We start from the raw sequence: 25,597 nt of genomic DNA, 5'->3' as shown, positions 1-25,597 counted from the left end.
TCAGTCGTACCACATTCCTGCTGGCCTCACACCACCATGCTGTTTGCAGGATCCTGCACACCCGAGGACCATTCCAGGTGGTTTTGGGGACTCTGCTGACCTGTGATCCCTTCCGTTTCCTCTATAGCACAGTTCTTCCCTTTCAGAGTCAATCAGGATGTCTACCCAGTAAGCCTTGCACTAGAAAGAAGCCACACTGAGGCTTGGAAGGCTGAAAGCTGGGCCCTTTAATTTGGAGTTGGCTCTAAATCTGCATGTTGTCTCCAAGGATACTGTGTGGTTTGAGGAAACAGTCAGCTGTGGATGGAGCCTCTGAAGGCTAGCCAGCCCCCTGTGGTTTGGCAGAAGGAGAGATCATTGTCCCTACCAGGAAGTGGTCTGGTGGTCCCACAGACCCTAGTCTTTTCCAGACAGAACTGGGGCTCGTACTAGCTCAACTGGAGATTTCCCAGAGACTCAAACAATCCTAGTTCTCAAGAGTACTGTAGATCCCTCCCACAAGAAGGATCCTGCCCCAAACTCCACAATCTTAGCATTGTGTGGTAGAGAAGGGAAAGATTTATTGGAATGTTGAGGGTAACCAAGCAAGTCCAGCTTCTCATCACTCACCCTGAAGGAAAGAGGGGTGGTCCCAAGGAGCCCTGTGAGAGAGCTTGGGTGGGCTCAGAGGCACAGATGAGCCCATCAAGAGGGGAGGTAGAGCTCTGCTATGCTCAGGGAAGGTGGGCACAAGACAAGGACCGTTATCTGTAACAGGAGCAAATTACAAGACATTTTAACATGAGGCTGGGTTCCTGGCCCAACTTCATAAATGATCTCAACTTGAACCCAGAGATGTTAGGGCAAAAAGTATTTGTGGTACAAGTTCTGAGACAGGAGAGAGCTGAAGGACAGTCTAGCTTCCTTGGAGATCTGACAAACTTCCCAGTTTCCTAGTAACATTAACAGGACTTCCTGGTGGGAAGAAACATGAAGCTGTAAGTGGTGTCAGTCAGCCTGAGGAGCTCTGACTTGGGCTAAAGGTCATTCATCCTGCAGATGTGAAAATGAACTGGAGACCCTTAAGGCTGGGTCCTAACGTTTCTTTCAGCATTCTCAGGGCGAAGTCACTCTTACCACGGTTTTACTTCCACCCAGGCATTGATTAAAGCATGTGTGTTGACTTTTTCAGTCTAATCCTTTTTACCCAAATTCCACACTTCCTGGATCCGGGTCCCTGCTTACCATATTGTCTCAGATGTATTGAAAAACACCCAAAGTCAATACATCTGAACAGATTTATTACAATTTCAGCCCACACCCTACAATCATCCTGTAGCATGAGGTAGAAACAATACTGTGCCTTTGTCCCCTTCCTTTCAATCTCACCCAATAAAATGGTGTCCAAGTTTGCCTCTGAAGCCTAAATCCCCCACCTTCCTTTTCTCCACCAGGTCTAGCCTGACCACTCTTATCTCTTATTTTGATAAATGCAATGCTCTGGTTTGCGGGCACTTGATCCCTGTAATCAGCCTCAAGGGGCCTTCCAGCCTCTCTCTCTTACCCTAGCTCATTCCTACTTGTTATTCAGATCTCAGCTCCAGTGTCACTTCCTCAAGGGAGACTCCTGTGACCTCTCTGAATATGTTGGCTGCTTTGCCGCACTAGTCATAGTTGCAAATTTACATTTGGGCTCCACTACACTGAGCTCCATGACAGAAGCGACTTTTCCCTCATCAATACTGTATCTGTGTTTTACCCATGTTAAATACCAGCCTGCACTATTTACAGGACAAAATGATGTCAATTTGTTTATCCCCTGCTTGAGCCTGAGAAGGGAGGGTCACAGCAGCCTTCGGGACCTGCTGTGATTTTCATGTTACTGTATTCTTTGCCTGTCTAGAGCCTGCCTCCTCCTGTGTATTCTCTAAGCTGCAGTCAGAATTACCTTTTAAACAAGCAAGTCCAACGGATAAACCAGCCCGCCTCCGTCTTAGGTATGAAGGTCATCTTATGGTGAACACCAACTAGGCTCACTTGTTCCTGTTTGTGATTCAACCTGTTTCTCAGGGACTGCGCTGTGTGTCAGCTGTAACAAATGGTTCTGATGGCCTGTCCCAGGAAACATCAACCATGTTTGTTTCAAAAAGTTATGACCATCTTGGAACCCTATCTTTGTTTCTAAAGGTTGCTATGACTACCTTGTTATGACCACCTTATTCTGCTTCTGTAACCCTATTTTGCCTGCCAAATCCCCAATTTGGAAATGCCTTACCTCTGAGCTATAAAAACCTCTTCCCCACTTCCACTGTTGATCTCTTGAAGCCTGCCTTTAGGGAGACAGCCTGGGTACATGAAGAAAAAGCTTGCTTTAATTAATCTGGTCATGGTCATCTGGATTGGTGGTCTTTCTCCTTGCATCTCTGGGGTTAACACAACCACTTGTGTTCACTATTCTCAAGAAAGTCCAAACCTTTCAACATGGCTTCCGACCATGTACACGGCTAAATGGCTACTCTCCTCTTACTCCATAGGAACAAAACCCTGACCAGTCAAGATAGTAGAGTGCCTCTGAAAAAGATACACCCCAGCCTCCCCCTAGACTCTGTGCTTCCGAAAGATGTTAGGTGACACTGGGCCTGGTGCAGCGGTGGCAATTCAGGGACTTAAAGGGTTATCGTCTTTCCAAAAGCTACAATGTACTCTCTTGAGAATGCTGTGTTACCGTGTCTGTAAAATGTCTATAAGCTTTCTCTTATAAGATTCTGGGCAATGACTACCCAAAGACTATACATGGACTGACCCTGGACTCTGACCTCATAGGTAGCAATGAATAGCCTAGTAAGAGCACCAGTGGAAGGGGAAGCCCTGGGTCCTGCTAAGACTGAACCCCCAGTGAACTAGATTGTTGGGGGGAGGGTGGCAATGGGGGGAGGGTGGGGAGGGTAACACCCATAAAGAAGGGGAGGGGGAGGGATTAGGGGGATGTTTGCCCGGAAACCGGGAAAGGGAATAACACTCGAAATGTAAATAAGAAATACTCAAGTTAATAAAAAAAAAAAAAGGACTCAAGAGAAATAAAAAAAGATTCTGGGCAATGAAATGTAAGTGAGCACCACTGTTAGAGCTTCAAGGTAAGAATAGACCCCAGGCTGTGCCCTTTTGGCCCATTTTCCACGGCATCTTGTTTCCTGCCATTTTCAATGCCATTCTGGCTAATGCTAAACTTGAGACACGGGCGAGAATGGACCTTACGTACTGTGGTTAGCTGAGGAAAACAACAAGAAAGCAGCATGTGCTCGGCTACTGTGGACCTTCCCCAAGGAGCCCTGTATTTTTGGCTTCTTGGGTACAAGGAGGATAAATTTGTATCTTAAGTCATAATCTTTTACTAGCTGTCAAACTGAAACCTAATACAGGCTTCAAAGCATTTCACAACCTGACCTTCATTAAGCTTACCTCTCCCTGTATATTTTCAAATCTAACAATGTAGCAAACCAGGTGTGTTTTAGCTTCCTTAGCCACCTTCTTCTTGTGCTCTTCCTTCTCCTTCTCCTCTTCTTCCTTCTTCTCCTCCTGCCTTCTTTTTTTTTTTTGGGCTTATTTTATTTTTGAGACAGTCTCATGAAACCTAGACTGGCCTCAAATGTGCTACGAAGCCAAAGCTGTCCCCCTGCTTCCACTTCTGAAGTGCGGAGGTTAAGGCGTGAGCCCCCACACCCAGCCCAGCCTCTCCAGTTAGCGTTCTAGGGCAGCAGCTTCTCCCCAATGGGATCCTTCTGCCTCTGCCTTCCTTGGCTACTCGTGTGCTTCAGATCTCTGCTTAAGAAACCATCTTGTCAATTTTGTTTCCTGATATCAGACGACTAGATCATGCTACTTACTATACTGGGAATGATATTTACCTGATTTTCTCCACCAGACAGTAAGCTCTGAAAACAGGAAAGTACTTCATCCTACTCGGAACTCTATTCCAAATGCCTTACAGAGACATGAAATTCCTAAGTACTTCTTGACAAAATGGAGTAAATGAGTGATGGAGATATGTATGGTACTAGTTAGTTAATGACAGCGGGGCTGGGATCTTTGCAATATGAAGAATGAAGTGAAATGAGTGGTACAGTATTATTTATTATTTATACCATATCCTGTTCCCAGAAAGGACTTATAGAGGCAGGATAACTGCAAAGTGGAACTCCTCAGAACTTTCCCTCAGAGACACTGGCTTAGGAGACTAGTGGGAGACTACAGGATCATTTGGGGGCAGGAGGGGAGTAAGAAAACAGTGGCATCTTGTCCCACCTCACCTTCGAGAGTCTCACTTGGAAGTCCTACCTCAGAAGAAAGCACTGTGGGGGCGTGGCAGCAGGACAGCGTTATCAGTAAAGCGGGGAGGCTAACTCTCAGGCACACCATCCACCATCCTTCCCTCCCTTTGGTGCTGATGTAAGTAAAGTGTCAGGTCTTCTCCAGAGTGCTCTGGTGGACCTAAGGTCTCCTCTCCATGGAGAACAGCCAGATCGCTCAGTTTGTAAGGGGCCTCTGCTAGCTGCAAGGTCCAGGTTCTGCCCCTCCACCGTCCCCATCCTCCTCGTCAGACTGTGCCAAGGGAGTGTCTCCTCCCCCATCACTTGGATTTGGACTGCGCAGGTTGGAGGAGTCAGAGGACAAGGAGGAGGTCCGGGATGTGGTCCTGTCTGACGTGGGTACCAGCAGGCTCAGCTCCTCTGGGTGGTCATCCACTCCTGCACAGGGAGATGAGCGGGTCAGGACTACATACAGTGCCAGAGAACTGGCCAGAAAAGCATACAGAGGGCGGGAGGGAACCTGTCTAGAATTACTTCCCCAGTCAGTGAGGAGCCAGATTAGGACCTCCAGCCCCTTCCATATCATACAACATTTTACGTTCCGGAGTCAACTCGAGAGCTCAAGATCTACCTCATTTCTTCCTGGAGAGCTTTAGGCAAGCCATTTTCCCTACCGAGGACTGTTCTTCCTGCATTTCTAAGTTTTTAGGGTAAAATCCTAAGATGTTATCAAATGTCTGGGAGGCCATCAGGAAATTAGAGCCATTTGTTTTTTTTCAGACTGGGTCTTGCTCTGTAGCTGGCTTCAAACTCGTGATCATCTGTTTTGCTTCTGTTTCCTGAGGGTTGTTATCAGAAGGAGCTACTGATCTCCATAGCAGTTTATAACAAAAATGTGAGTTTCACAGGGTAAGCATACAGGGTCTGGAGCGAGGCAGAGGGTTTGAATATCAGCTTTCTACTTCCTGCCTATGTGACTGAACTTCCTGAGCCTAATTTTCTTTTATTTCTTTTTTCTTTCAGTGCTAAAATCAAACTCAAGAGTGCTTGCCAGGCAAGCATATTGTGTAAACTGTGCTTGTGAACGCATTCCTAGCCCCTAGCTTCCTTCTTTATGAAATGAAGAGCCTTTTCCCTACCCTGACACATTAGGGTCGAGAGAAAACAGGTAAAGTACTTTAGCACAGTATTAAGAACCTAGTAAATTATTCAGTAAAATTTAACATTATAGGGTTTGGAGTGATGGGTCAGCAGTTAAGAGCACTATCTGCTCTTCCAAGGACCTGGGTTCAAATCCCAGCACCCACATGGCAGCTCATAACTATCTGTAAATCCAAGATCCAACACCCTCAAACAGACATACATGCAGGCAGACTACCAATGCACATAAAATAAAAAATAGATACATTATTAAAATAATTAATATTATAGCCATGCATGGTGATGGCCATCTTTAACCCCAACATGCTGGGAGGCAGAGGCAGGTGGCTCTCCATGAGTTCGTGAACAGCCAGGGCTACACAGAGAAATTCTATCTTGAAAAACAAACAAACCAAAAGGAAAAAAACACCCCAAAATCTGATAATAATTATGTTACTTCCACAAATGTAAAAATTTAATAAAATAGCTAGCCTTTGTAGAACTTTGGGTGAAGAATCCATACCCCAGTTCCCCCTGAGAGTCAACTTCCCTAAGGCAGAGCAGCCAGCTGCTTCTCTAGCAGAAACACTTACTTCCAACTTCTACTTCAGATTCTTCCCTGGTTCTGACCTACAGCCTCATTTCTGGCCCAAACACCCAGCTCTGGCCAAATGGTACCCCGGTCCCCAAAGCAAAGGGACGTACCAGACCTCTGGGGAGTTGGAGGAGAATCCTCACAAGGTAAGAACACATCTGCTCCATCCTGATCCGCAAGGTCAATAAATTCCACCTGCTCCAGTGTGTCCACATTCACTTCCATCGAGGAGATGCTACCTATGGGGGCTGTACATCGGGAGAAGTAGAGCACAGACTGGGCTGCGTTCGAGAGCATGATCAGACTTAGCTGTGAGATCACAATTTCAAAGTTTATTGGGGCACAAAAACAGGAAGGGAGCTGGCCCCCAAGATCTGAGAGCCACAAGAACATCTTCCCCAATCTACCCCAATTCTTCCTCAGAACTTGAAACTTACGTCTTTGTGACTCGAGATGCAGATGGGATAGGGGGAAAACAAACTCTGTCTCTGGCTGTAAAATGTCCTCGAAGAACTTCTGCCGCTCCCTGAGACGCAGCTGCTGCCGCTCCAGGGCTGCTCGTGGATTTGGGTCCATGTCAGCCCCTGGGGGTAATGGAGTAAGACACGCACAGAAGTGGGGCTGAAACAGAAAGTAGTGGGGGCCAAGGCTTAAGCAGCCCCTCGGCAGCTGGCATCCCAGCAACACAGCCTTCGCTTCCAGTCTGGACGGCTCTGACCTCAGCAGCCTCTTAATCTTTGTGAAATAAGACTCGTCCTACAAACGTCAAGACTCAGATAGAGGCAGGGCTGGCCCTGGTTCCACAATGGGGATGTCAGTTCCAGACACCACAAGAGCCTGCCGTTCATGAAGGCTGTCAATGCTGGCTAACTGCCTACATGCCCTGCTGAGAGACGGGAGGGGCTGGCCATTTCATGGACCCAGCTCCCCTCAGAAGGCCAGGGAAGAACAGAGTGAGACAGACAGTAAAGTGCCGGGCGCTATAGCTCTGGTTCTTCCCGCCCCTTACAAAGCCCAAAGAAAGACTACACACACACACACACACACACACACACACACACACACACACACACCCCAACACCACAATCCTCATTACCTCCAAACCCTTTCTCTGAGGGCGAAGACCTAACTTCCTGACTTTCCCTGCCTCTTTCTGGTCCCAGGGTTTCCACCGAAGGTATCACCCTATCTACCTCACACACTATCTGACAATACTTTGTGAAGGAGGACTGTTTATAGAGAATTGAGCATCTGTCCTCTGAACTCTCAGAGCTGTCCCCTCCTCTCACACATCTGTCTGGCTTATTTCTCAAGCTAGCAGGTACTAACTAGAAGGGTGGGGGCTGGGTATAGTTCAAACCAGGTGTCTAGACTCCCAACACTGAGTTTTGCAGAACACCAGAGCTCTAGGGCCAGCCCTGTGCATACATTCCCATTCGTGGTATAGTACTCTGAACCCGTCCATCACCAGGAGCAGGGTAATCTCCAGGGTGAGGACCAAATTGTCATCCTCCAAGAAACCTCATCTGGCCACAGTGTATCTCAGCTCTTGGTCAGGTCTTCGAGTACTTGGGTAGCTCAGGAGGGACCCGAAACTAATGAGCCAGGCAGGGCCAAGTCAGTGCTTGGAGCTGATGTGGCTGCCGGCTGGCCAAGGAGAAGGGAGACGCTGACGCTGACTCCAGAGAAAGGCTCTTAGAGCTGCCGCCCAGGTCACAACGCTAAAAATACCCAGGGCCCCAGGGGCGGTCTGCGGAGCTGCGGAGAAGGGAGGTGAACTCGTGAGGGAGCTGCAGATGACCCGGGACCACCCGGACTCCTCTCTCCACTCCCTTCCCCCTGACATTGTGGTCTTACCAGGTTGAAGGGATGGCTCTGAGGGGCTGCGGAGCCAATTCCCAGAGCTAGGTAGTTGTTTACACGACCATAGGGACTGGGAAGAGTAGGGATTTGGAGATAGGAGGTTGACACCCGGGCAGGACCAGGGAAATGGAGAACGAACGCCCTCTGCCCCGGCCCCACCCGCGCCGGAGGAGGCAAGAGGCAAAGAATTCCCTAAAAGGGGACTGCCGCGTGGGCGAAGTCCGGGCAGGCGGAGGAGGGCACCCCACGTTCCGGTGCTGCGGTGGCCCGGTCTGCCGTACCTGAGCCCAACCCGCATTCCCCCCTACCTGCAGCGCCCGCGCCTTCTGGCTCGCTGGGTGCGCTCCCGACAGGCGGCGGCGGGGGCGTGGGAGCGAGCAGCGCCGGCCGGGTGGGGCTGTGCCTGCGGGGTTCCCTGGGGACCGGGCGGCCCTGGGAGCCGGGAACGAGGAAGAGGCGGGAGGCGGAAGTGGGGGCGGGGCGGGCACTCGGGGCTGGCGGCGGAGGACAGCTCCTCTGAACGCCGGGACCCGTACTTGCGGGGCGGGCGAAAAGTTCCCGCACGCATCCCTCCTCGCTCCGCCCGTGCGAGGCTGCGCGCGCCCAAGGCACTTGCGGCACCCCCGCCCCGCGCACAGCGACTGCGGGCACACGCGCCGGCTCCGGCCCACGCACACTTGATGCTCTTCGACTCCAGAGCAGCGCCCACGCAACGACCACGCGCACGCGCCAGCTGCCCGCTTCTCCGCACCTCGATCACCCTGGTCGCGGTTACGCGCACACTTCTCCAGAAGGTGCGGGGTGGGGAGGCGGGAGTCGGCTGCCGCCCAGCGAGTCAAGTGCATTGCCTCGGTCGACCCCCGGGTTCTTGGATTACCTCAGCTGGCCTAAGGACCACACCGAGCCGCCGCCCTACGGGTCAGCGGAATGGGCGAGTCAGGGCTGGAGGGGATGAGCCGGCGCCGCACCCTACAAGCCGGCAGGGAGCCAACACTTCGAGGTGCTCCAGAGATGCCAGACGTCCAGCCAGGCGTGGGTGGGCGGTCCAGTCGGAAACTGCCCCCCCCCCCCAGCATCTCCTGGCTCAAACCAGGGATAGCAGTGTCCAGTATAGCAGCCCCTGGATCAATGCTCCATTCCCTTCCCCACTTTTTCTCTCCCCATCCATCCCCTTGCCTGACTCTCAACGCAGTGTGAGGACGAGCCATGACTCTGTGTGTGTGTGTGTGTGTGTGTGTGTGTGTGTGTGTGTGTGTGTGTGTGTGTGTGTGTGTTCCACTAGGAATCTGTGTTGCAGCCCAGGAAACCGTCCTTGTCATCTCCCTCTCCTTTGAGGCCCACATTAAAATACACCTCCATTTCACATCATTTCTCTCTCCTACATATCTTTCCAATACACCATTCCTCTGTTCCCACCACTCTGGCTTGCCTCCTTCTGGTTTTCCTGTGTCCTCTCTTGCCTAGCTACATTGTCCACACAGGACAGCTCAGAGCCCAAGTCTCATGTTTTAATCGCCTGTGTTAGAATAAAATCTAGGCTCTGGTATTGTAAGCCTTTCTTTTCCTCCTTTCCTTTCGACAAGGTTTCTCTGTGTAGCCCTGCTGTCCTGGTACTTGCTCCGTAGACCAGGTTAGCCTCAAAATCCTAGAGGACTCAAGAGATCCTCCTGCCTTTGCCTCTCACCATACCCAGCTTCAAGTGGTCTTGAAAAGCAGGGAAATGGGAGGGTGTGTGCAAAGGGCTGGCTGTGAGAAGCAGGTGCATCTGGGTTTCCCCACAGGGGGACAGTACTCCAGCAATGCCTGAGTCGGGGACTCTTCTGTGTGGCTAGGTTGAGAACAAGCCTGCGAGGTAAGCACAGCACAGCTTTCTCTCGTTCAGAAGAGTGGAGCTAGTCTGTGGAAAGCAGGGAGTGCGGAGGGTAAGTCACAGCCAGACCCCCTTGTGAGTTGTAAACCATGGCAGTTCCTGGCCAGCTGGGCAAACCCTTCTCTGACTCTTGATCCTGCCTGTTAACCATGGCTAATTAATCCCGCCCTCTTAGTGTAGGACTTTGGACACACTGCAAATGCTCCATAAACCATAGCTCTCTTGGTTGGGATGGCTTCTGAGAAAGGGAAAGACTGTGTTCTACTAAGAACTTATGCCATAGGAAGGGGGCCCGGACAGTTAGCGCTTCTGTGGGCGTTACTGGTGCCTCTGAGGTAAATGTCATTATGTCCACTTTATAGACACGGAAACAGAGCTACAGAGACGTAGGGGACTGTTGACGTTCTAAGCTAGTTGGTGACAGGGCTGGAATTGGAACCTGGGCAGGCTGCCTCCTGAGCTGGCTGTCACTACAGCTCTTTTATCCTGTTGTAAGTTTCCTTTTTCAGAAATATTATACCAAGTTTGAGTCCTGATTCTCATTAATGGATGGAGTAGATACTTGGTCTCATTTTTCTCTCACAGAAATGAGGCCAACTCCAGGTGGTCTACAGCAGCTGGAGCTTAGCTCCCAAGGTCAAGGACTCACTCTCTCACCCCTTCTCCCTGCCCCGGCTTCAAACTCATCTCTGGAAGAAGGACTCTAGAAAATAGACTTTTTAAAGGCTAGTCAAATTCGGGAGTGCAGGGGAGAGTGTGTAGAACAGGAGTTCCTGTCTGGTTGAATCAACTGAGCTCGAGGTTATTTCAATCAAAGTTGATGAAAGATCAGGATGTCTGCCCCTCCTAATCCCAGATTTTCAAAAACTGGTCAGAAGAAGGCTATGTCCAAGCTGAAGTCAAGTCAGCAAGCTCCACTAGAACTGTGTCATCCAAAAGAATGATCCTGGGTGGCAAGGAATGAACTGGCCGGGAGGAGGAAAGACCAGGAAGGAGTAGATGGCTTGACACTTCTGCCTTCCAGCTGGGACGAGCATGGCCACACTAAGAACAATTTCTACAACTTGTTGGACAGTCTTCATAGCTTTTGTCAAGAGAACTGAGATTGCAAAGTAACTAATGAACGTGAATTTCAAAGGATAGGAGTCTCCACGAGACATAGAATGTAGGCACTGGCTTACTTCTGAGGGGGAATATGAAATCTCCACGCATAAAGGTAAGAGAAATTAGAAGAACCAGTTAGCTAAAATGTTTATGGAGCTGTTAAAGGCCCACTGTGGTTCAAATGGGCTACGTCTGCAGGAGTGCGGACGACAGAACAGTGAGAGAGACAACTCAGTCACTCACATTAATGGCTTCACACAGGAAAGCAATGTCCAGGCACAAGTAACACTGTGCTTGGTGCCTACCATTCTATGTACTATGTCCATGGCTTGGTCACAATACACATGGAAATACAAGACCTATGTCACGAGTAAAAGTCAGAGGCTGGAGAGTAGTGCACACCAGCACTGAGGAGGCAGACAGCAGATGTCCGAGTTCAAGGCCAGCCTGGTCTACAGAGAAGAGTTCCAGGACACCCAGGGCTACACAGAGAAACCCTGTCTTGAAAAAAAAAAAAAAACAAACCAAAAACAAAGTCAAGACTCTTTGTCAAGACTCAAAGTAATCAAGAGGATCAGGTCTGAGCCCCAGATGCTGCAGCTGTCTGACAGAATTTAAGAGAATGATGATCCATGAAATGCTCTCATGGAAAATGGAGATGATGTAAATGAGCAGAATTTTTAGCAGAGAGCAAGAAACTATCGCAGATCATATGCAACAGGAGAGACAGACACACTCGAGGTTTGAAGAACACCTTTGACAGTATCCTCAATAAAATTCAACATAGCTAAGGAAGAAATGGGTGAACCTGAAGACAGTTCAACAGAGGCTTTTTTTTTTTTTTTTTTTTTTTGGTTCTTTTTTTTGGTTCTTTTTTTTTTCCGGAGCTGGGGACCGAACCCAGAGCCTTGCGCTTCCTAGGTAAGCGCTCTACCACTGAGCTAAATCCCCAGCCCCTCAACAGAGGCTTCTTAAGATGATAAAAACAGTTAAACAAAATCACAACGAGGCCTAGGGATGTCACTCGAGTAGGGAGTCCTGTGTAGAATGCACAAGGCTCTGCTAAGACCAGGGCCTGAGAACATGCAGCTGTGAGCGCAGCACTTGGAGATGGAGGCAGGCAGGTCAGAAGGTCACCCTTCATCTGCATAGTGAGTCTGAGGCTAGCAACCCTGCATCAAAAGAAAGATGTCTGGAGTAAAGTGTAGGCTGGGCGTGGTGGTGCACACCTTTAATCCCAGCGCTCTGGAGGCAGAAGCAAGTAGAACTCTGAGTTGGAGGCCATTCTGGTCTAATTTAGGGATATTAATTAACTAATGGAGACAGTGTTAAATTGTCAAAATGTTAAAATAGATAACTGGTTTGCCTTACTATTTCATGTTCTCTCTCTCTCTCTCTCTCTCTCTCTCTCTCTCTCTCTCTCTCTCTCTCTCCCCCTCTGTATGTGTGTACATGCCTGTGGGAATACAAGTGTGTCAGCTGTGCTTGCCGGTGTGTACATTGTACATGTGTGCCCAGAGGCTGCTGTAAGGTATCTTCCTCCACCGTTCACTCACCTTATTTTTGAGACAAGGTCTTTCTCCAGATCTTATCTCACACATTGGCTAACCTGACTGTCCAGTGAGCCCCAGGAATCTAGCTGTGGTAGCCCCCTTCCCTGTCGTCAGCAGCAGGGTTGGACTGTGGTCAGCCAGCACCCTGGCTGTTATGAATCCATCTCAGGTCCCCATGTGCACAGTAGGTGCTTTATTGCCTGAGACATTACCCAGCCCCCACCATCACTATTTTATTATTATATCCTATAAAGTCAGACTGTGTATCTTAATTACAGACAATGCAACTTCACAGATTGCTGTTAAACACTACACAGATAAACCACTAGTAACTAGTGATTACCCTCCTTGGGCCTCTTGGTCGAGCCTTTGATGAGCACGCCAGGATTCGAAAGGCCTTGACTCTCTGTCGGGATCTACCTTGAAGTCACTAAGAATTAGTCCTATGCTTTTGTTGTTTTTTGAGACAGGGTTTCTCTGTGTAGCCCTGGCTGTCCTGGAACTTGCTTTGTAGACAAGGATGGCCTTGAACTCGTGTAGATCTGCCTGCCTCTACCTCCCGAGCGCTGGGACTAAAGGCGCGCACCACTACACCCCACTTGCTCTGCTTCTTTATGTGTTTCGTAGGTTTCAGGTTTCCATAAGACTCGTTTTGAGTTAATTTTTATAAGTAAGACCTGCATTGCCGCACTGCCACAAAGCAGGGATTTAATACAATGTGATGAAGAGATTGTCTTCTAAACCGGAAAAAGTTCTACAATGCCTTTATAATACTCCATAGCTTCACAGAAACACGTAACATCAGACATGAGTCCTGCCATTCTCCAGTCATGTTGCATTTGCCTCTCCTCATACATCTGACATTACATTGTTGATTTCCATACGGAATTCCTGTAGGATTTTGAATCTATTCTGCTTATTTTGTGAGAGCATTCTGCAGTACAGTCCTAGCTGCCCCAGAACTTGTGGCAGTCCTCCTGCCTCTGTCCCCCCACCCCACCCCATTTTTGGAACTGTGGGTGTGCACATCATACCCTGCTGTGTACTCTGCTCGTGCGCTCTGCTCTGTGCGACCCACCTGTGCATACTCATTTGCAGTTTAATTTTCCAACCTGTACCTTCCAATGTAATTTTGGAGTTCAGAAGCCTTTTCTTGCTGTTAAAAATATTTTAAAATTTACATTTATTTATTTATTTACTTACGTACTTACAGCTTGCTACAGCATGCATGTGGGGGTCAGGGGACAAGCTGCAGGACTTGGTTTTCTTTTTTTTTTGGGGGGGGGTCTTTTTTTTTTCGGAGCTGGGGACCGAACCCAGGGCCTTGTGCTTCCTAGGCAAGCGCTCTACCACTGAGCTAAATCCCCAGCCCCAGGACTTGGTTTTCTTCTCCTACCACGTGGGGTTCAGGAATCAAACTCAGGTTGTCAGACTTTATAGCGAACATCTCTATCCAAAAGCCATCTTGCCAGCCCTAAAATTATTTTTAAAAACTTGAAATGATTATAAATTCAAAGACAATTGAAAAGTCTCCCTTGGTCTAAGAGAGATTTTCTCATCCCTCAGAACTGCCAGGGGTGTTAGGCCCTCGGACTGCAGTTAGGGATTAGGCAGGGTTAGGAAAGTGGGGCTGAGAGGCCCTCTGAGATCCAGGGCCTCACACAGCACAGCTCCTGCACCTGACTCAGAGAACATCAGGGAAGAGGAGATGGAGGACTAAATGCTGAAGCACCAGGAGAGGTGCTGTGAGGTTCTGTCTCCTAGGAATGACTGAAAGATTTGCCCATGATGCTTCAACAGCATGGCTGCCTAAGCAAGGTCAGGAGAATTACCACAGCAGTCAGCACGCTGACTTGGAAAGGGCGAATCTCAGGATGCCCCACCCCACTCATACTCAAAGAAGTCAGCAATCCTGACAGTGGGAGGAACAGTCTCCCTAGGAATGAGCTCCCCACAATTACATTGGTCAGCCTTGGAACCTTAAGTAGGAGGGGACATAGGAAGGCAGATGTAATTATATTTTAATTTCAAAAACAGTGAAAAGACAAACCATACAACCACTATGGCATCTGGATACAGAAGGAAGAGTCTCTTTTCTTTGGGTGGTGTCAGACCCCATGACCAAGGCAAATCTTAGAAAACATTTGACTGGAGTTACAGGTACAGTTACTTGCTTAAGGTTTCAGAGGGTGAGTCCACTATCATACCCAAGAGCTTTATATCCTGATCTACAGACAACAGCAGAGAGACACTAGGTAGGCCTGGTGTAGGCTTTTGAAACCTCAAAGCCCACTCCCAGTGACACACCTCCTCCCAAAAGGTTACACCTCCTAATCTTTTCGAAACAGCTCATCAACTGGGGACCAAGCAAGGAGAAGTACAAGCCTATGGAAACCACGCTCAGTCACAGCACCAGAGGTGGCCACAGGAAGGCCCCAGTGGGTGACTCTGTACCAAGCACCTTGGCAGCACTAATCAGTCTCTGTGTTACAAGGACAGGATGTTTACAATGGGAGGGAAATGTGTTGGGGACAGAGTCCAGGGGAGTTGAGAAGGAGGGAATGGGGGTAGATATGACAAGATACAGTGTACATGTATGAAACCTTCAAAGAAGAGAAGCATTCAGACGGTAGACTGTGTTCAGACTTTCTTCTCTTTATTATCCCGGGCTTCTCACCCCATGCAAGCATTTTCTCTATGGAACTAGGAAGAACGAACCAGATGGATGATGGGAAACTACTCATGAGGCACTGTTACAGAACAGTCTGGCCTCAGGTAGCTTTACCTTGACGAGGTGGGAAGCAGATAAGGAGTGATAGCGTTGACTGGGTTGGGTGTAATGGCTCACGACTAGGGTCCCAGCACTCCCAGCACTCTGGAGGCTAAGACAGGAGGACTGCAAGTTTGAGACCAGTCTGCACCATAGAGTGAGTTCCAGGCCAGGCCAGTTATAGCCACAGGAGACGGCTCAGTGCCGTCTTGCACAACTAATGATGATGAGCAACTGCAGCCCCCGGCTTTATCCTGAGGCATGGAAAGCGTGTGTCTGCATAAACACCCCAGACAGCTGTTCACAGAAGCTTTATTCATAACTGCCCACACCTGAAGTCACAAAAGATGGTCTTTAGTAGGTGAGGATAAATAAACTGAGAGGGTTACAGAAATCAGTATTATTTAGTACTAAAAGGAGGTGATCACTTGGGTTGGGGAGATGGCTCAGTGGTTAAGAGCACTGACTGCTCTTCTAGAGGTCCTGAGTTCAAATCCCAGCAACCACATGGTGGCTCACAATCATCTGTAATGGGATCCGATGCCCTCTTCTGGTGTGTCTGAAGACAGCTACAGTGTACTTATCATAAGTAAATTTTAAAAAAAAGTGGGGGGTAATCACTCAAAAGGTATGAAAAGGCATGGAGTATGTTTAAATGCTATTATTAAAAGCACCCATCCAAAATGGCTAAATACTTATTTTATTTTGATCACAGGACATACTGGAAGGCAAAACTATAAAGATATAAGGAGGTCAGCATTTGCCAGGGCTCGGTTGAGAAGGAGGGAGGAATAAAGTGGAGCACAGGAATTTTTAGGGCATTGAGACAGTTCTGTGTGATGTAATATCAAGGACACATCATTACACATTCATCCAAACCCATACACTGCACAGTAGCAAGTGGGACCCCTACATGAAGGATGGTCTGTCATGATAAAGCTAACGCACCATCTATGTTTGTCAGAAACTAACACTGTTGGTGGAATTCGGAGGGGCTACTCCCCAAGGTGGGAGGGTGGTGGGAAATTTCTGTGCATTCTACGTAATTTTTTTTCTTTGTGAGACGGGGTCTCACTGTTTAGCTCTGGCCAACCTGGAACTCCTTATGCAGAGCTGGATAGCCTTGAACTCACAGAGAAATCTGTTTCCCAAGTGCTGGGATTAAAGGCATGTACCACCACATCCAGCTACTTAATTTTGATATAAACTTAAACCTCCTCTAAAGGACAAAATCTTATATAAACATTCCAAAAGATGTATGAAAGAATGGAATAAAAAGGCAGTCGGGTGGGCCCAGCACAGAATTTAGCCATTGTATGTCCAGACCAAGCTCTCCTGGGGCTCTCAAAGGTGATTCCCCGGCTCACAGCCTGGATCCTAAGCACATAGCAACATAGTACCTACATTGTGTCCACTTTCCCTGTCCATCCTGCTGCACGTGGCCTAGAACACCCTTTAAATCCCCTCTAGTGAGATGGCCCTGCTCACCCTATATCCTTTGCCTGGCTAACATTTGTTTTTCCTTCAGGCCTCATTTACCCTTGTCACAGACAATGCTACATAATTGTGGGGTTTTGTTTGATTTTGGTTTTAACCTGATTATGACCTATGATTCTGCCAGACACAGCTCTAGGTGCTGGAGGATTTATCAATGAATGCAACAAAAACTCCTGCCCTTGAGAAGCTACATTCCAGAGGTGCCTACCTCCTTGGCCTAGGGGCGTGAAATGGACACAGAAAGGGGACATGCTCTGCCTACAGTGCTGCTGTCCAAGGTGCCTGGTACTGAGCAGGCACTGTAAGTGGCCTGACGGAGCCAATGGAGCTAACAGGCCTCAGAGCATCTGCAGGACTAACAACTCCCTGGATAAACACCACAGTGGCAGGAGCAGCAGTAGGATCCCTGGGCAGGTAAAATGGCCAATGAGCACTGGGGTCCACAGAAGAGTGTGCACAAGAGACTGTCCTTGACACCTATCTTCCTTCCTGATTACCCCTGTTATCTTCCATGAGGCAGATGAATGTCCCCAACAGACCTTCATAGGACAGATGGATGAAGGACGTTTAAGAAAGTCTAGGATTGGGCTGGAGAGATGGCTCAGTGGTTAAGAGCAGTGACTGCTCTTCCAAAGGTCCTGAGTTCAAATCCCAGCAACCACATGGTGGCTCACAACCATCTGTAATGAGATCTGATGCCCTCTTCTAGTGTGTCCGAAGACAGCTACAGTGTACTTATATATAATAAATAAATCTTTAAAAAAAAAAAAAAGAAAGTCTAGGATTGGGGTTGGGGATTTAGCTCAGTGGTAGAGCGCTTGCCTAGGAAGCGCAAGGCCCTGGGTTCGGTCCCCAGCTCCAGAAAAAAAAAAAAAAAAGAAAGTCTAGGATGGAGTGGGTACTAAACTTGATTGGGTATCAGACTGGCCAGGTACTGGGACAGTGCCTGAGAAGCTATTTCTTGCAAACTCTTTGGATTATTCTGATGTAGCCAACCAGACAGACCATCATCCTTTAGGGTGGGCCTCAATCTATCCCTACCCACGGTAACTCCCTCTTCAATCTCATGTCCTGCTACCACAGCCTCCATTTCTTCCAGGGATCTGCTCAAATCTCGCCTTCTTGATAAATATTTCACAAACCAGACTTCGGCCTTAAGGGAAAAGTTATGTGTGTGTGTGCCTATGAGTGCAGACACCTGGGAACCGGAGGGCTGGTGGAACCCCTGGAACTGAAGCTACAGTTGGCTGAGGCATGGCACCCACAGAGGTGCTGGGAACTGTTGGGTTGGTCCTCTGTAAGAGACATGTTTTTAACCACTGAGCAATCTCTCCAAACTGGTTCTCTTTTGTCTGGGAGATAGTGTCTCCATGTGTGGTTAGGCTGGTCTTGAATTGATTCTCCTGCCCCAGGTTCTCACATGCTGGCTTATCCCATCACACTGTTTAATACAGCAAGACCCTTTCTTTACCTTTCTTATCCTCATCCCCCTGTTTACTTTGATGCAAACATTTAGCTTCATCTGCTGTAAGTGACAAGGTAAGTCTGACTTGTAGGCTCAGGAAAGTTTACCCCTCCATTCTGAGAATCTCCGCAGGCTCATTCTAAAGTACAGCCAGCATCAAAGGTTAAATGGCTAAACTTACAATTACATGTAATACAATACTGTGCATACACTAAAGTAAAAAAAAGTTCTCAAAAAAATATTCTCGCTTGTCCCTTTCTAACCTGGAACACCATTGTTTGTATGTCTCCCTGAGTCTTTACCCTGCAGACTTGAGAGCACAGACATGATGTATAAAGGCACGTTCCTGAATATTTTTCTTATCCTAAGTCCAGTGACACCAACTGCTAAGCTGAAATGAACTTCAGTAGGAGTGGTTCCCAGGAGAGGTAAACAGGGCAAACTAGGCTTAAAAGTATCGTTTCATTGATTCATCCCTGGTTGGCATGGGCCAAATTCAGCTCATCTGTTGTATTTATAAATAGTCTTCTTGCAATAAAACCATGCCCACTCACATACTATCTGCGGCTGCTTTATACAGAACCAAGGTAGGCAGTTACAGCTACAGCTGAAAAGTCCCACTGTAGCAGCCCTTCACAGAAGAAAATGACTGGCTGCTGGTCTGGCTTTAAGAAAGTAATGGAAGCTGGGCTTGGTGGTGCACACCTTTAATCCCAGTACTCAGAGGCAGAGGCAGAGGCAGGCAGATCTCTATGAGTTTGAGGCCAGCCTGGTCTACAGAGCTAGTTCCAGAACAGCCAGGACTACATAGAAAAAATTTCAAAGAAGAAAAGAAAGAAAAACCTGGAGAAAACACTAGCAATGTAAAGCCAGTCAGGAATGAGAAATGTTCAAGTTTCTCTCATCGTTTCAGGGTCTCTATTATTTTGTACTTTTATCTTCTTGCCTTTCAGTTTGAATACAAATTCTAATCCTTACGTTGGCACCACACTTGTTTAGACATGACCACATGCTGGCCATGGATGGAAAGAAGACTCAGGCAAAATTCAAGGAAAGTATACTGTAAATATCGGCTAAATTGGGGGACAAACTAAGAGAGAGAGAGAGAGAGAACTAAGATAGCTCTCTGAGTTTGAGGGTAGCCTGGGCAACATAGCAAGACAATTATTTCAAAAATAAAATAGGGGGCTGGAGAGATGAACCTGTGGTTAGAAGCACATATTGCTCTTATGAACAATCCAAGTTTGCATCCCAGCACCCACGCAGATCATAACCGCCTAGAGCTCCAACTCCAGGGGATACCACTCTCTCCAGTCTCTGCAGGCATCCCCCCAACACACACACACACACACACACACACACACACACACACACACACACACACACACTATAAATAAAAAATACTTAATAAAACCCAAAACAGGCTGGGTGTAGTGGTGCACGACTTTAATCCCAGCACTTAAACAGCAGAGGCAAGCAGATCTCTTGTGACTTCAAGATCAGCCTGGTCTACAAAGAGAGTTCCAGGACACCCAGGGCTCCGTCACACTGAAAAACCTTGTCTCCAAAACCCAAAACCAAAACTAAACAAAAGAATAGTAACTGAACAATAAAATGTATAATAAAGAGCATTGAACGATTATTTCTAGACTTCATCAGCAAAATTTATAATACGCACACGTACCATCTGGGGGATACTTGCCTCCACTAAAATGTAAGCCCTCTACAGCCACAGCACCCAAACTATGCCTCATTTCATCTGAATATAAGCTCACTTTATTCTAGGAATTATATGAAGAAAAAGAGGTTGCGGGTGCCAGTCAACTAGGTGGCCTGGCTGGAGCGAGGAGGTTTGGGAACTCCGGTTTTCATGGCTTGACTTGTCAGACCCACATCATGTTCTCAGCTCTACCAGCAACCAGTCATGAATTGGTAAACTGCATAACCTTTTAAAATCTCAGCTTCATTTAAAAAGAGGGTCCATCTTCTTACCTCATAGGGAGGTCACGGTCGCGTACACACCGCCTGCCTCATACTGTGTTTCTCCACAGATGGGTGTGGCCTTTTGACCCTCCACCCTTCACCCCTAGAGACATAGCCTGATGCTGTCACACATTTCAGTGACGTCACAGCTCCCCTGCCTGGCAGCTCCAGAACCATCATATGGTACTCAGCCCAAGTGCTGATGTGAGAGGGGCAGGGTGCAGGCAGCACTGGGTCCAGTCTTGCTCCTACAGCCCCAGTATGAGTCCATCTACAAAGAAGAGGCTGAAGAGTAAAGTGGCTTCTAAGGTCAGCCCTGTGCCAGAGCCCGGCAGGCCCCATAGAAGGAATCGTACCAGAGAGTCCAGCCGCAAGAAAGAGTCTTTCCAGCCTTGTGGAAAGGGGGAAGGTGAAGGGTCAATGGAGGCTGGCAGAGCTAAGATGCTCTCAGTTCTGTTCCAAACCCAACGTGATAAGACTCTAGTCTAGGACTGGTCTAACCAAACTCAGCCAAATGAGCACAATACGGCACAATACGGGAATGCGAGGGGACTCCCCTATACCAGGACGCGCTCTCTCACTTTCTTCCCATCCCTCAGATGCAAGATGAGAAACTACAGGACAAGATAAACCAGCCTGTGGGCAAAGTAATTGAGCGGAACCGACTTAAAACGGTGAGATGCTCCATTTTAGCCCCTGCTTAGGGAACCCGACCCCCACCTGAAGTGTTGCCCCAGGTGCCAGACCCAGTGACCCAAGGGAGCCAGCAGACTCAGCCCTGGGCTGAGCCAAGCAACTGGCAGGGGAAGAGGGGCTCTCCTGGGAGATCTGGAAACCTCTTTCTGGTTTCTTGACCCTGGCAGGTATTAAAAAACTTGTCCCTCTTGAAGCTATTCAAGAGTTCGAATAGCCGGATCCAAGAACTCCATAGGCTGGCCAGAAGGTGCTGGTATTCAGTGCTCAGAGTTCCACAGATCCTGCAAATCTCTGCTAGGTAAGCTCCCCCACACCCCTTCCTCATACACTCACAAAATGGACCCAGTGGCTATCTTTCCTAGGGACAGGCACTGTGGGGGAGGGTCAGAAACAGTGGCCTACTTTATAGAAGGGCTCTGTGCAACAGGTATTTACACAGGCTGCTTTACTGATAGGGCCCGAAGCTCAAGAAGTGAACTGATGATAAGTGGTAGAATGAATGCCTGTTTGAAGTCTTTCCCACCTTATGTCAAAGCTGTGGCTGCAACAGTGACCATAGTCATCTGGCTAAGAGCCCACCATTGCCCTGTGTGCTGAGTGTGTATGTGGTGGGAGCTTTCCTTCCTTCCTCTCCCTGGCAGCAACTCACTCACAGACCAGTCGCCCTCTCAGTCTTGCCCAGAACCTAATTATGCGGAGGTGGCCCTAGAATTCGAGGAGCATTTTCATGAGTGCCTGCTCTCTGCTTGGCGTGTTACATATGCACCCCACTTAGTTCCTGCTTCCCAGCAATCCTAGGTTCATTACAGCACCCACTTGATGATGGAGACCCAGGGCCTGGGAGGTCACCTGATGATCAGACTCCATGTCTGACTCCAGAGCCCGCTCCAGTCTGCTGCTGCCTCACGGCTTCCTACTTGGCAGATCTTGACAGCAGTCACCCACTAGCCATCACTGTCACCAGCTAGGACGAGCTTGCATGGGGCTTGGCCCCGCTGGCACACGTACTCCTGAGGAAATCTCCTTTCTGGTAGAAAAAAAAAAAAAGCTGTTTATTCCTTCCTAAGGTTCTTTCTGTGATGTGGCCTCCCAGATACAGGTGTCCAGAAAGCCCAGCACCACAAGGCTCAGGGCCACAGAACATCATAGCTTTTAAAGCACAGAAACATTTCTTAAAAATAGTTGTCCCTGGGGTTGGGGATTTAGCTCAGTGGTAGAGTGCTTGCCTAGCAAGCGCAAGGCCCTGGGTTCGGTCCCCAGCTCCAAAAAATAGAAAAGAAAAAAAAAATAGTTGTCCCTGGGGTTGGGGATTTGGCTCAGTGGTAGAGCACTTGCCTAGGAGGCACAAGGTCCTGAGTTCGGTCCCCAGCCCTGAAAAAAAGAAAAAAAAAAAAGTTGTCCCTAACTAGCCCTCCATGTGAGAGGCATCTTGCCTTCATCCTGCCTTCTACCCAGGACAGGTGAGGGTATTGGAGAAGACTCCTCAGAGCGCCATGATTTCTCAGAATCTATTTTGAAAGGAACACTGAGACAGCCTAGCACAGTGGCAAGTGCCAACAACACACTACCCTTAGGCTCCTCAGAAATTGGTCATGCTATCCGCCTCACAAGATCTCACATGCATTCTGCCTAAACTTCTCTTACACCTTCCCCACGGCACGAGAGACATTTCTTTTCAGTCTATCTCTAACGGCTTCCTGAACCAGCCACAGAGCAACCACCTCAGGACTGGGTTAGAAGGACCCTCTTAGCCGTGCTCTGCTGACAGCTCTCCTTCTCCCTCTCAGGGACAATGATGTCTGCAAGAAAGTGAAAGAAAAGAATGCAGAACTCCAAGAGGTTAGGGCCCTTGAGAAGAAACCAGACTATAAGAAGGCAGAGTCCATAAAGGAACCTAAGCAAAAGACATCCAAGCAGTGGAAACTCAAGCGAGGATCTAAGGGGACACCTGCAGCAGTGACACGGAGAAAAACACAGAAAAAATCTAAAGTCTCCAAGACGTCAAAGAGCCGAGGCTCGAGAACCAGAGCCCAGAAGAGGAAAGCATACGTTAAGAAGCCACGCGTCGTCTTCCTGAAGACCTACCATCACAGCCTCCCCATGGGGGACATGAAGCCGCTGGATATAACTGACCAGTTGGTCTGGTTCGAGGGGCTCCCCACGCGCATACACATTCCAGGACGCCGGATCATGTGCAGATCGTCTGCCTTACGCTGCTTCAAGCGTTCCTGTACCCGTTTCTGTTCTGCATCACTTTGAGCTGCCTATGCACCATCCATACAAGGTAAGTGTGACATTGCCACTCCGCCAGGCTCACACTCGGGGCTTTGGGTCTTGGTGACTGTGGCTTGCAGTACTGAGAGGCCCCACATCCAGAGAGAGGAAGCTATTGACCCGGCCACACAGCCGGCTAATAGCTGGGCTGAGGATACATCTTGGTGTGACTCTGAGCTCTAGAGGAGGTGTGCTGGAAGTGTGAGACCTGACATGTACTGTCTCATGTGAGGAGGCTTCAGAAGAGTGGGGTACTACTGTGTCTGAATCTCAAGTGATGTTTAAACTTAGGGAGAAGTAGCCACACTGGGCTTTCTGCATTTCCTCCCTGCAGACCAAATCAACTCTGATTCATTCACATTTTAAATAAGATGAATGCTAAAAAGAAAGTTCTTAAAGCAAAGACAACAAGAAACTCTCTTCATGGGTTGAGTTCCCCATGAAAGGGAGAGGCTGACTGGGTCCTGAAGTCCATGTTAGTGTTTCCCTTTGGGAAACCCAGATAGCTCCAACTTGCCACAAAAAACAAAGACCCAGGCCGAGCCCGCTCACTGAGCAGCAGCGCCCTCTAGGGGCGAGTCTCATAACTAACAGGGCGCTCTGCTTGCAGGTGGTGTGACCCTGGATGGGAACTTGAAGTGTAAAAGAAGTAGAGATCCTGCTATCTATCAGCTTAGTGGAAGGGATAGGCAAGAAAGTCGCAAGTCTACAAATAAAATCTCCCCTATGACTACTCGCGCTGCCTAGCTGAGACTGGCAATCTCATAAACATGGAGCAAAGGTATCTTGGGGGAGGTCTGGGGGAGGAGGCTGGGTGTAAGTGTCATGAGTCTGCTATCTATCCTCCTCCATCCCTCGACTCCTAAGGTCATTCTGTAAAACGGGAACAGAAAATCTACCAAGCTGTGTCCTTCAATCTCTCCTAGCTCCCCAACAAGGTGGGTCCTTTGAACAGTCAGTGGGTCTTCTGTGAAGTCAGAGACCACTTGTCTCCTGGGTACAGGTGCCTCATAATGGTCCAGCAACCCAAGGAGAGGCAGACACTTGTATGCTATACAGCAGGTAACTCACCCAGGCTTGCTCAGAGAGGAGTCAGCAGAGCAAAATCTACCCTCCACCCCCATCTCCTGGCTTCTCTCCCTTCCATATTCCTAAGAAGAGAAAGTCACACAGAGCCTGCCTTGGCCAACGGAGTCTTCCCAGAATCCAGCTCACCACTGATTATCAGTGCATGTGGTGTCAATAACTGGGCCTGCTGGGTCACAGGTCATGGATCCTGTTCAACCACTCTAACTTAGTTCAGAGATGGGAAAGACCAGGACAGGTGGGGTTGTAGGCACAGTGTCCTAACAGTACGTTCAACACCCTTGAGCCTGAGCCCTGGCTGACTTGATTTCATAACTGTCATCATTTGTCAGTGGGAATCAGAGGGCCTTGTACACACAGCTGTGGAGATGGGTCAAAGGAACCCAGACCTCCTTCAAAGACCATAGCCCTTCTTATATTCCCCTGGAGCTGGCTCTGATGAGTGTGCCCTCGGGTGAGGCACCCAGCTTCCAAGCCATGGAAGGGCAGGCCCACAGAGTTCTCTGGAGAAGCAGGCAACAGTGACAAGATCCCCTTTTGGAGGGACAGGGATGGGAGGACAGCCTCACTTTCCCCTACACTGTTGCTCTCTCTACTGGGCTTGGCACTGCCATCAATATTAGAAGGGCAGCCTGAGACCATGGACCACCCAAACGTGGCATCGGGAGTGTCCCACCATATTGCTGCTTCTTATGGGTGGAGCCCAGGGCATCTGAGCACTCTGTACTGAACCACCCCTGGCATTTCCCAGCAGCCTCCTCCCTGGTCACTCCTCTCCAGCTGTTTTCCTGCTCAGTGGTCTCCATTTTTGGTTTCATCAACCTTGGTAAATAACCTTTCTTCAAACTCTTTCCAACCTCCTGTTTATCAGCATATGACTTCACATCAACATCCCTCAGTGGGTGGTCAGGGCACAAACTGTCTTCATGGCACCCTCTTCAGAGAGTGATTCAAGCACAGGCCCGAGAGGAGAAGGCCTGGCCAAGGTGGCCATGCTGCAGTCTGCGCCCAGGGGAGGAGTTGGGCTGAGGCCTGTGTGCAGAGGCCGAGACCCACCATGGCCTAGGGAAGGAAGAGCATGGTGGAAGACACTTCTGCCTCCCAACAGAACTTCTTCCAACTCTGCCTTGTCCCCAAGCCCTGGGCATTTGTGACTGCCATCTGCTTATATCTGAGTGCTCCCTTTCCTGAATTTAACCACTTAAGTCTGAGCTTCTCCTAGGTTTGGTAGGAGCCATTATTCAAGAAAAGAGTATCCCAGAAATGGTGTTGAACTCACTCTGTAGACCAGGCTGGCCTCCTAACTCAGATCTGCCTGTCTCTGCCTCCCAAGTGCTAGGACTGAAGGTGTGTGCCACCACACCTCGCTATTTCAATTGGTTTTGTTTGTTTTTTAAGGGACACTAGCTGGGAGA

General features: G+C 48.7%; 2 protein-coding genes and 1 long non-coding RNA gene across 11 annotated transcripts; 1 reads left to right on the top strand and 2 right to left on the bottom strand.

Moving 5' to 3' along the window:
- Positions 1-540: 540 nt before the first annotated feature.
- Positions 541-2,150, bottom strand: LOC148006583 (uncharacterized). The gene is made up of 2 exons (XR_015684820.1): positions 1,928-2,150; positions 541-747 (listed from the first exon to the last, which is right to left on the bottom strand). It is a non-coding gene; the product is annotated as an uncharacterized LOC148006583 (long non-coding RNA).
- Positions 2,151-4,090: 1,940 nt separating this feature from the next.
- Dbndd2 (dysbindin domain containing 2) lies at positions 4,091-21,854 on the bottom strand. 8 transcript variants are annotated; one of them, XM_087653942.1, is made up of 4 exons: positions 21,672-21,854; positions 6,459-6,642; positions 6,132-6,269; positions 4,091-4,724 (listed from the first exon to the last, which is right to left on the bottom strand). In XM_087653942.1, the coding sequence occupies exons 1-4, from the start codon at positions 21,687-21,689 to the stop codon at positions 4,525-4,527; spliced, it is 540 nt and encodes a 179-aa protein (XP_087510068.1). In that variant the 5' UTR covers positions 21,690-21,854; the 3' UTR covers positions 4,091-4,524.
- Tp53tg5 (TP53 target 5) lies at positions 19,582-25,072 on the top strand. Of its 2 annotated transcripts, none has more exons than XM_087653940.1 (5): positions 19,582-20,435; positions 20,726-20,800; positions 21,017-21,120; positions 22,610-23,106; positions 23,707-25,072. In XM_087653940.1, exons 1-4 carry the CDS (start codon positions 20,307-20,309, stop codon positions 23,079-23,081), a joined length of 780 nt encoding a protein of 259 aa, XP_087510066.1. In that variant the 5' UTR covers positions 19,582-20,306; the 3' UTR covers positions 23,082-23,106; positions 23,707-25,072. The 2 variants fall into 2 exon arrangements, with proteins under 2 accessions (XP_087510066.1, NP_001413916.1); NM_001426987.1 differs by having other exon boundaries at positions 20,312-20,435; positions 20,990-21,120; positions 23,707-23,827.
- Positions 25,073-25,597: the final 525 nt, after the last annotated feature.

This window comes from Rattus norvegicus, chromosome 3, assembly GCF_021556685.1.
Source record: "Rattus norvegicus strain SHRSP/BbbUtx chromosome 3, alternate assembly SHRSP_T2T, whole genome shotgun sequence".
Classification (NCBI taxonomy): Eukaryota; Metazoa; Chordata; class Mammalia; order Rodentia; family Muridae; genus Rattus; species Rattus norvegicus.
Note: the sequence above shows the minus strand (reverse complement) of the source record. Positions and strands in the feature narration are given on the sequence as shown.